This window comes from Cebus imitator, unplaced genomic scaffold (genome assembly GCF_001604975.1).
Source record: "Cebus imitator isolate Cc_AM_T3 unplaced genomic scaffold, Cebus_imitator-1.0 Scaffold136, whole genome shotgun sequence".
Lineage (NCBI taxonomy): Eukaryota > Metazoa > Chordata > Mammalia > Primates > Cebidae > Cebus > Cebus imitator.
In genome coordinates, this window is record NW_016107451.1 from 1612432 (window position 1) to 1623265 (window position 10834).

The window sequence follows — 10834 nt, forward strand, 5'->3', positions numbered from 1 at the left end:
TGACCGCAAAGTCCCCCCTCACCTGTGAGTGACACCGAAGTCCCCCTCACCTCTGAGTGACCCCGAAGTCCCCCTCACCTTGAGTGACCCCGAAGTCCCCCCTCACCTCTGAGTGACCGCAAAGTCCCCCCTCACCTGTGAGTGACACCGAAGTCCCTCCTCACCTGTGAGTGACCCCGAAGTCCCCCCTCACCTGTGAGTTACCCTGTCCCATTGGAGGTGACCTGACCTCCCGTATCACATCTGTGAGGAATCCCAGGGTTTCCTACTCCAGAGTGAGCAGAGATGAATGTGGCAGCTCAGCTCTCTCTGGGTGGGACCCAGTCCTACCCCAGCTCACACCTGTGACTTCTCCCACAACCGGGAGTGGCCCCCAATCTCAGCGACTTCTGAACCCCACCTGCAAAGCCCTCCCAGACCTCCCTGCAAGTGACTCCCGCCTCCACCTAGGCACCACAGACTCTGCCTGCACAGGGTCCTGTCCTCCCTCTGAAAGCAATGCCCGTCCTCTGCTGTGAGGCATCTCTGACCCACACAGCCCAGTCCCCATCCTCAAAGATGTGCTCGACCCCACCCTCGAGGACTCCACCAGGGGTGGGAGTGGGCCTCCCTGCAGCCCTCCCCGTGCCCCTGTCCCCAATCTGCCTGACGAGCCTGTGCCCAGGTTTGCCGTGGCCGACACCGTGTACCGAGCACTGCGCACAGAGCGGCGGGACCAGGCGGTGATGATCTCGGGGGAGAGCGGGGCAGGCAAGACGGAGGCCACCAAGAGGCTGCTGCAGTTCTACGCGGAGACCTGCCCGGCCCCCAAGCGCGGAGGTGCTGTGCGGGACCGGCTGCTGCAGAGCAACCCCGTCCTGGAGGTGAGGGCGGGAGGAGGGGAGGGAGGCCGGTGCTGGAGGTGAGGGCGGGAGAAGAGGAGAGAATCCCAGTGCAGGAGGTGAGGGGGGAGGAGAGGAGAGAATCCCAGTGCAGGAGGTGAGGGCGGGAGGAGAGGAGAGAATCCCAGTGCAGGAGGTGAGGGCGGCAGTGGCTGCAGAGCGGGTTGGGGACGGCTGGGAGAGAATGCAGGCGTCCCGCACACCCCGTCCACTCCTAGGCCTTTGGAAACGCCAAGACCCTCCGGAACGATAACTCCAGCAGGTTCGGGAAGTACATGGATGTGCAGTTTGACTTCAAGGTACGGCGATGTGTCTGCTGTGAGAGGCTCCCATTAGGTGTGAAGCGCCTACTGTGTACCAGGGACCATTCCCGGTGCTGGAATTCCAAGAATCCTGCCTCCCAGGGTGATAGACAGTAAACAGAGAAATGTAGCGCTTGGCAGGAAATGAAACGAAGTAAGCGGTAGGGGGCAGTTGCGGTCGGGATAGGGTGAGCCTCGCTGAGAAAGTGGCGTTTTAATGAAGGTCTGACAGCTGGACAGGGTGGCACCTGTCTGTTGTCCAGCTACTCTGGAGGCTGAGGCGGGAGGGTCACATGAGGCCAGGAGTCCGAGGTTACCCCAAGCTGTGATCACGTCACTGTACTCCAGCGTGGGCGACAGAGTGAGACCCTGTCTCTAAAAAAATAAAAAATAAGCCAGGCGCGGCGGCTCACACCTATAATGTTGGCACTTTAGGAGGCCAAGGTGGGTGGATAGTGAGGTCAGGAGTTCGAGACCAGCCTGGCCAACATAGTGAAACCCCGTCTCTACTAAAAATACAAAAAATTAGCCAGGCGTGGTGGACGCCTGTAATCTCAGCTACTCAGTAGGCTGAGGCAGGAGAATTGCTTGAACCCAGGAGGCGGAGGTTGCAGTGAGCCAACATGGTGCCACTGCACTCCAGCCCAGGTGACAATGCTACATTCTATCTAAAAAAAAAAAATTAGCTGGGCGTGCCAGTGTGCACTGTGATCCCAGCGACTCAGGAGGCTGAGGTGGGAGGATGGCTTGAGCCCAGGCGGTGGAGGCTGCCATGAGCTGTGACTGCGCCACTGCGCTCCAGCCTGGGCGATGGAGCAAGACCTTGTCTCCAAAAAACATCACTGTGACTGCTGCTTTGGGAGATTGGGAGCAGATGAGTGGACGGTGGGGAAAGCAGGCTAAGCGGGGAAACCGGTTAGGAGGCTGATGTCATCGTGGAGGTGACGGTGGATCAGGCCAGTGTGGTACAGTGAAGTGGTGATTCTGGATGTTTTAAGGGTTAAGGCAGCAGGATCAGCTGCTTGATGGTTGGACATAGAGTCTCTAAGGAAAACAAGCTTCCAGGAGGATGACCAAGGCCTTGGCCTGAACAGCGAGAAGGATGTGGCCACCACTGGCTGCGACGGGCAGGCGCTGACGGGAGGGTGAGGTGTTCCGTTTCAGGGCTGTTGAATTTGGGGTGCCCGTCAGGCATCCGGACGGAGCTGCCAGGTGGACGGACTGGCGTGTCTCCTTTTCCTAGATGAAGTAGCTGAGTCCAGCGTGGGTGGCGTGCCTGAACCACACAGCTCATGACAGGGCTGGAACTGGAGCCCAGGTCTGGCTGACGGCAAGGGCCAGGCATGCAGGACAGAAGAGGGCCTTTTCCCTGGTCCCCCTGACTAGGCCCCATGCCCTGCCCTGCCCACAGGGTGCCCCCGTGGGCGGCCACATCCTCAGTTACCTCCTGGAAAAGTCCCGAGTGGTGCACCAGAACCACGGGGAGCGGAACTTCCACATCTTCTACCAGCTGCTGGAGGGCGGCGAGGAGGAGACGCTTCGCAGGCTGGGCTTGGAGCGGAACCCGCAGAGCTACCTGTACCTGGTGAAGGTGAGCGGCTGGCAGGCAGGGCAGGCGCCACCCAGGGGTCCGGCGCCAGGGCTGGCCACCCATCTGTGCCTTCCTCCAGGGCCAGTGTGCCAAAGTGTCCTCCATCAATGACAAGAGCGACTGGAAGGTCGTGCGCAAGGCCCTGGCGGTCATCGACTTCACGGAGGACGAGGTGGAGGTGAGGCCTCTTCCGGGACCTCCTTTCCTCCTGCCGCACCCCGCGTCACCTTCTTTCTTCTTTTGAGATGGAGTCTCGCTCTGTCAGCCGGGCTGGAGTGCAGTGGCGCATTCTCAGCTCACTGCAACCTCCGCCTCCAGGTTCAGGGGATTCTCCTGCCTCAGCCTCCCAAGTAGCTGGGACTGCAGGCACCTGCCATCACGCCCAGCTGATTTTTGTACTTTTAGTAGAAATGGGCTTTCACCATGTTGGCCAGGCTGGTCTCGAGCTCCTGACCTCAGGTGACCTGCCCGCCTCGACCTGCAAAAGTGCTGGGATGACAGGCCTGAGCCCCCGTGCCCGGCCCCCGCAGAGTCACCTTCTACCTTTAACGCCCTTTCCCACTTCAGCCCCTTCTCTCAGACCGTCCCCCCACCCCTGCGTGGCCATCGCTGGTTGCCCTCCTGGGGCTCTCTGGCCCCGCTCACCCCACCCGCCCCCAACCTGCTCCCCCAGGACCTACTGAGTATCGTGGCCAGCGTCCTGCATTTAGGCAACATCCACTTTGCTGCTGACGAGGAGAGCAATGCCCAAGTCACCACCGAGAACCAGCTCAAGTATTTGACCAGGGTGAGTGGGGCGGGCGGGGGGGGGGATGGTGGGGGCGGGGGTGCACCCTCACCTCACCCTCACCCTGTGCCCTCGGCAGCTCCTCAGTGTGGAAGGCTCAACGCTGCGAGAAGCCCTGACGCACAGGAAGATCATCGCCAAGGGGGAGGAGGTGAGGGGGGAGGGGAGGGGAGGGGATGAGGAGGAAGAAGTAAGGACAGGCCTTTGCTTCGGGTGTGGAGGTGTAGGTGCTCCAGGGCACCCCCCATTCCCATCACTCCCCTTCCCCGGTCTGCTCCCTGGGTCCGCTCAGCAGTGCTGGAGGGACATGAGGAAGGCGGCGCAGAGTAGCACAGTGAGAGCCGGGCACAGTGGCTCACGCCTGTCATCCCAGCACTTTGGGAGCCCGAGGTGGGTGGATCACCTGAGGTCAGGAGTTCGAGACCAGCCTGGCCATCATGGTGAAACCCCATCTTTAAATAAATAAATAAATAAAAAGGAAAAAAAAAGAAACCGTGTCTCTACTAAAAATACAAAAATTAGCTGGTCGTGGTGGTACGTGCCTGTAATCCCAGCTACTTGGGAGGCTGAGGCAGGAGAATTGCTTGAACCTGGCAAGTGGAGGTTGTGGTGAGCCGAGATTGCACCACTGCACTCCAGCCTGGGCGACAGAGCCAGACTCTGTCTCAAAAAAACAAAAATGAAGCACAGTGAGCTGGCCAGGGTCACACAGGAAGAGAGCAGCAGACCCCCGCCTTGGGAATGAGTCCTTCTGTCCCTCCACACCTTCCCACTGGGGTCCCGCTGCCAGCACCCCTCCCCACACCACAGGCTCGCTGGAGCTGGGGGTGCAGTGGGGACGGCTCCCTCGTCTTCTGCCTGAGCCTGGGGGAGGCGGGTTGCACAGGCTCGGTGGTGTTCCTCTCCTCACCTCACGCCTCGCCCCCAGCTCCTGAGCCCGCTGAACCTGGAGCAGGCCGCCTACGCGCGGGACGCCCTTGCCAAGGCGGTGTACAGCCGCACCTTCAGCTGGCTGGTCGGGAAGATCAACAGGTCACTGGCCTCCAAGGTGAGGGTTGGGTCTGGGCTGCTTCGAGGTGGGAGGGAGGCGGGGCCGGGGCTGTGGGTGGGCTGGCAGACATCGCTGGGGCCACGATGTCTGCCATCATTTGGTGGGATGACTCCCTAGGATGTGGACAGCCCCAGCTGGCGGAGCACCACCGTTCTCGGGCTGCTGGATATTTACGGCTTTGAAGTGTTTCAGCATAACAGGTCAGTGCCGCCTTCCCCGGTCCCCCCTCCTCCCGGGTCTCCCAGCCTGGTCCCTCTCTTCTGTCCCCCAGCCTCTGATTCTTGCTCTGGGACTGCCCAGCCAGCCGGAGGCCGGCTCTGTGTTTTGTACCGTCTGTGCTCAGGGGCCCCATCCTGCCTTCCGCCCCTCCTGGTCCTCTGTGCCCTCTGAGCCGCGCTGGGCTCTTCTCTGTCCTCACAGCTTTGAGCAGTTCTGCATCAATTACTGCAACGAGAAGCTGCAGCAGCTGTTCATCGAGCTCACGCTGAAGTCGGAGCAGGAGGAGTACGAGGCCGAGGGCATTGCGGTGCGTGCAACCTGGGGGCGCTCTCCGTGGCACAGCCTGGGGGTGCTCTCCGTGGGCACAGCCTGGGGGCGCTCTCCGTGGGCACAGCCTGGGGGCGCTCTCCGTGGCACAGCCTGGGGGTGCTCTCCGTGGGCACAGCCTGGGGTCGCTCTCTGTGGCACAGCCTGGGGGCGCTCTCCGTGGCACAGCCTGGGGGTGCTCTCTGTGGGCACAGCCTGGGGGCGCTCTCCGTGGCATAGCCTGGGGGTGCTCTCTATGGGCACAGCCTGACGGGAGGGTGCTGGGCCCCCACAGTGATGCCTCATTCCCTGTCCCCCTCAGTGGGAGCCCGTCCCGTACTTCAACAACAAGGTCATCTGCGATCTCGTGGAGGAGAAGTTCAAGGGCATCATCTCCATCCTGGTGAGTCCTCTGCTCCTCCAGGTTGGAGGCTGGGTGGAGGGAGTCCCCCAAGACCCCTTTCTCCTTCCTGTCCAGGCTGGTCCACAGAGGGCCGGAGTCAGGGCCTGGCCGGGCTGTGAATGGTGGGTTGGAAGCTCCCTGCCGAGGCCCCCTGCAGATCCACCCCTCCCTGTGTCTGTGCCTCCCAGCATGGTGCCCCCATCTTCTCTGCTCTCCGGCCCCACCCCCACACACCCCTCCCCCGTGCCACACCCCCCAGGATGAGGAGTGTCTGCGCCCTGGCGAGGCCACAGACCTGACGTTCCTGGAGAAGCTGGAGGACACCGTCAAGCACCACCCGCACTTCCTTACGTGAGTGGGGCTGAGGGCGGCTGCAGCAAGGCTCCCGTGGGGCAGGGCCTACGGAGCGCGGGCGTCCCTAATGGACGCAAGGGGTGTCCAGAGAAGGTGCCGAGCTAAGGACCCCTCACAAGCACCCAGAAACAGAAGCTTAGCCAGGCACGCTGAACGCCTGGAGTCTCACCTGCACAGGAGGCTGGGGCCACAGCTTCCCTTGAGCCCTGAGTTTGAGGCTGCAGAGCGAGGACCTCCAGCCTCGGCCACGGAGCAAGATCCCATCTCAAAATCTGCAAAAGACAGCTGTCACCACTGCACTTTGGGAAGCCGAAAGGGTGGATCTTTTGAGGTCAGGAGTTAAAGACCAGTCTGACTAACGCAAACCCTGTCTCTGCTAAAAATACAAAAATTAGCTGGGTGTGGTGGCTCACACCTGTAGTCCCAGCTACTCGAGAGGCTGAGGCAGGAGAATCACCTGAACCCGGGAGGCGGAGGTTGCGGTGAGCCGAGGTCGCGCCACGGCACTCCGGCCTGGGCAACGAGAACAAACTCTGCCTCCAAAAAAAAAAAAAAGACGACGCTAGTAGGTTTCCTCCCTATTATTTTTTGAGAATGAAACTTGCTGAGATTTTTTAGCTTCCTTATTTGGAAATTGCTTTTTATTGAAGGAATCCCCTAAAGTGGGGAGAGGTAGAAACGGGAACCAGCGGCCGGGCGTTCCGTGCGTCATTGGCGAACCCGAGCTGTTCTGTAGGGAGCTGTCCTGCTGTTCCTGCATCTCACCAAGACTCCACGGGCAAGTCCTTGCCCCAGGTCATCTCTTATCTGGGCTGCTGAGCTGGGCTCAGTTCCAAGGCCGTTGAATGCCAAAGCCATACTATTTTTGCATAATATTGTATTAAAAACTTGTTTCTGGCCAGGTGTGGTGGCTCACGCCTGTAATCCCAACAGTTTGGGAGGCCAAGGCAGGCGGATCACCTCAGATCAGGAGTTCACTGGCCAACATAGTGAAACCCCGTCTTTACTAAAAATACAAAAATTGGTCAGGTGTGGTGGCGCGCACCTGTAATCCCAGGTACTTGGGAGGCTGAAGCAGGAGGATCGCTTGAACCCAGGAGGTGGAGGTTGCAGTGAGCTGAGATCGCGCCACTGCACTCCAGCCTGGGTGGCAGAGTGAGACTCTGTCTCAAAACGGAAAAAACTTGTTTCTGGGAATATCTCTGAGTCTATGCTGGTTTGGGGGCCACATGATTCATTAAATAATAGAAAACTTGTTTCTGGTTATAAAAATGATCCTGCTCGTTGGAGAAGCGTTAGAATGTTTGCAAAAGCCCCGTGAGCCTGTCGGCCGTGGTCCCTGGCTGTCAACAGCGCCACGCTTTTCCCTCCGGCCTTTTTCTATACGTTTTTTTCCATAGTCGGGAATTTATTGTGTATAAGGCTCAGGGCAATGCTGTATCCTGAGTGTTTTCCTGCAGCATCAAACGGAAAGTTTCCTCAAAACCCTTCCTGCCTTGGCTCTGGCCTTTGCCCTGGCCTTTCGGGGCCCCAGGCCAACCCCAGGTTTCTGCTGGAAACTCAAGGCTACCACCCATCTCCACGCTTCTTTGTCTGTATCTCTGGTTACTGCCTGGAATAGTTCTTAAAAGTAGTAAATGGACCAAAAGGTATAAACACGCCTCAGACTTAAGTACTCTCTCCAGGCGCAGATCCCATTCTGAAAGGCAGCGAGCAGCTCCCCACCTCCTTGCGAACAGAGCCCGAAGCAGCTCTGGCGGTTGGGAGGCCCAGGCCCCGGTCCTGGCGCTGTGTGGCCCTGGGCAAGGCCGTCTACCTCTCTGACCCACTGTGGTCTGCTCTGCTGGGGGAGGCTGCTGGCACTGCCTGGCCTCCCACACAGCACAGGGGTTGCGACCCAACCCTGGGGTGCGCCTACTCTTTGCTGGGCGGCTGGCTCCTGCTCCTGAGGTCCCTCTTGCAGCCCAGCCACCTGCAGCTTCCTCCCCGTCACCCCAGGCACAAGCTGGCTGACCAGCGGACCAGGAAATCTCTGGGCCGAGGGGAATTCCGCCTTCTGCACTACGCTGGGGAGGTGACCTACAGCGTGACCGGTGAGGATCCTGGGCTGGGTCCCCACAGGGGCCGCAGGGAGGCCCTGTCTCACCTCACACGTGCTCTCCCCTCCCAGGGTTTCTGGACAAAAACAATGACCTTCTCTTCCGGAACCTGAAGGAGGTGAGGGGGACCTGCGGTGGGGGCCAAGGGAGAGGGGGGGTTGCCCACAGCTCTGCACCTGTGTCCAGGGGCCTGTCCCTGTGCCCCAGCCTGACCCCGGCTCTGCCATACAGACCATGTGCAGCTCGAAGAATCCCATTATGAGCCAGTGCTTTGACCGGAGCGAGCTCAGTGACAAGAAGCGGCCAGAGACGGTGAGGAGGGGTGGGACCGGGTGTGGGTGAGGGCTGAGCAAGCCTGAGAGCTGGCAGCATGCGTGTGAGCCCGTATTGGTGCCCGTGTGCATGTCTGGGGGTGTCTAGGGGTCTGCTTCTAGGTGCCTCTTTGCCTGTCTTTTTTTTTTTTTGAGGCTGAGTCTCGCTGTTGCCCAGGCTGGAGTGCAATGGCACAATCTCAGCTCATTGCAACCTCCGCCTCCCGGGTTCAAGCGATTCTCCTGCCTCAGCCGCCCAAGTAGCTGAGATTATAGCCTCGCACCACCACGCCTGGCTAAGTTTTTGTATTTTTAGTAGAGACAGGGTTTCCTCATGTTGGCCAGGCTGGTCTTGATCTCCTGATCTCAGGTGATCCGCCCGCCTTGGCCTCCCAAAGTGCTGGGATTACAGGCGTGAGCCTCGGCACCCGGCCCTGTCTTCCTGCTTTTGCATGTGCTGTGTCTGTAGTGGGGCCGTGTCTCTTAAGTGGGGGGCTGTGCTTGTAGGAGAGTCTGTGTGTGCTCCTGTCTCCATGTGGGTGTCCGTATGTTGACACCTGCCTCTGTGTGGGCACTCTCATGTCCACCCACTCAGCTGACATTTATAGTAGACGCTGCCAGGCACCGGGGGGTGCACCTGCAGCCACGTGCACAGGGTGTTCTTCGAACTTAGAATAGGAACAGCAGACAGCCCCGGGGGTGGAAGGGGTGAGGGCTGGGGGGCTCCCTGGAGGAGGGAGCATTGGATATCACTTGAGAATGTCAGATGAACCTATAGTGAGGGCCCAACCCAGACACTCAGAGAGTTCGAAAAGGTCAGGAGCTGCGCTGGAAAGCGATGGCGTCAAGGAGAGGGATTGGGAAAGGCAGGCGTGGCCGCGGTGCCAGAGGCAGGGAGAGCTCCAGCGAGCTGGGGGCGGAGGGCGGTGTTTGGGCTTGGCAAGGAGAGGATCAGGGCAGCCCCAGGAAGAGCGGGGTCGGTCGGTCCGCAGGGAGGTGGAGGCCAGAGCGGGGTCCGTCGGTCGGCAGGGAGGTGGAGGCCAGACTGCTCACCAGGGAGGGCATGCAGGCGCCGTGTCACCCGCGGTCTGGCTCCCTGGGCCCTGCCCGCTGCTGCTGTCCACCCCACCATCTCCCGAAGTGCCCACATCCTCCTTGTGCTAGCATCTCCCTGCCGAGGATGCCTGCACACCCCTCTGGCCCAGGCCTCTCCAGCAAGCCACGGATCCTGTATCTCTTCCCTCTCCACATGGCCTCAGGCACCCTGGACCCCACTGGTCTATAACAGATGGGCCCTTGGTCTCTTCTCCAGGCTTCCTCCTTCTCTGTCCCTAACTCAGGACAGGGATTACTCTCCACCCAGTCCCCCAGGCCAGAAACCTGGGTGTCATCCTGGTCCTTTTTTTTTTTTTTTGAGACAGAGTCTTGCTCTGTCATCCAGGCTGGAGTGCAGTGGCGCGATCTCGGCTCACTGCAACCTCCACCTCCCAGGTTCAAGTGATTCTCCTGCCTCAGCCTCCCGAGTAGCTGGGATTATAGGCACCTGCCATCATGCCCAGCTAATTTTTCTATTTTTGTAGAGACAGAGTTTTGCCATGTTGGCCAGGCTGGTCTCCAACTCCTGACCTCAGGTGATCCGCCCACCTTGGCCTCCCACAGTGCTGGGATGACAGGCATGAGCCACTGCACCCTGCTCCCTGGTTCTCTACTCTCCTGCCTCCTTCATCCAGCCGCTAGATCTTGCTTGAGTCCTTCTCAGCAACTTCCCTCGGCTCTGGCTCCTTCCTGGTGGGATTATAGGCGTGAGCCACCGCGCCGGCCCTCCCCCTCATCCTGTAACGTTTCTGGCGCTCTCAGAACCCCCAGGGATACACCTGTTTATTCACCAGCCGCCCCGGGTTGTGGGTCTTTGCTAAGTGTTTCTCCCCCTGGCCTGAGATCTTCCGGGTCAGCAGAGCAGTTTACCCCATCATAGCCTGAATGCATAGCATGGGACACGCTGTTTGGGAATGCAGCCCTGGACTTCTAGAAAGAAAAAGAAGGGAGGTGTTGCAGTGGGGTTGCTGGGAGACCTCAGCAGGAGTGTGAGGCTGGAGCACGCCTTACAGCCGAGGTCTCTCGCCCAGCCAGAGGGGTCTGGGGTGGAGTCCGGCCCCTTCCTTTTCTGCGGGGAAGGTGTGGTGGGAGGAATAAGGCCAGGTGGAGTTAGGGGCTGCCGCTCGGGTCCCCAGTCGGGGGAGTGGGGTACTCGCTGCTGGGGTCATGAGCTTTAGCCCAGCTCCAGCCAAGCTTCCTTGCCTCCTGGCCTCCCAGGTCGCCACCCAGTTCAAGATGAGCCTCCTGCAGCTGGTGGAGATCCTGCAGTCTAAGGAGCCGGCCTATGTCCGCTGCATCAAGCCCAATGACGCCAAGCAGCCCGGTAGGCCTCTCCCGCCAGGGACTTCGGCCCAGCGTCCCCTACAGGCGACAGGCGGTCAGTGCCGGCCACTGACCATCCCCTCCCCAGCTCTCTGACAGCTCCCCCCTCCCC

The 10834-nt window shown here is 60.1% G+C and overlaps 1 protein-coding gene across 2 annotated transcripts in view; it reads left to right on the plus strand.

Moving 5' to 3' along the window:
* Positions 1–10834, plus strand: part of MYO1C (myosin IC) — a 28328-nt gene that overhangs the window by 9071 nt on the left and 8423 nt on the right. For both annotated transcript variants that reach the window (XM_017541679.2, XM_017541680.2), the window contains exons 4-18: positions 665–863; positions 1100–1180; positions 2595–2774; positions 2854–2952; positions 3448–3561; positions 3641–3712; positions 4490–4609; positions 4730–4812; positions 5033–5138; positions 5460–5540; positions 5800–5891; positions 7893–7987; positions 8065–8111; positions 8225–8305; positions 10618–10756. In XM_017541679.2, the coding sequence (XP_017397168.1) occupies positions 665–863; positions 1100–1180; positions 2595–2774; positions 2854–2952; positions 3448–3561; positions 3641–3712; positions 4490–4609; positions 4730–4812; positions 5033–5138; positions 5460–5540; positions 5800–5891; positions 7893–7987; positions 8065–8111; positions 8225–8305; positions 10618–10756 (1589 nt within the window). The remainder of the gene's footprint in view (positions 1–664; positions 864–1099; positions 1181–2594; positions 2775–2853; positions 2953–3447; positions 3562–3640; positions 3713–4489; positions 4610–4729; positions 4813–5032; positions 5139–5459; positions 5541–5799; positions 5892–7892; positions 7988–8064; positions 8112–8224; positions 8306–10617; positions 10757–10834) is intronic.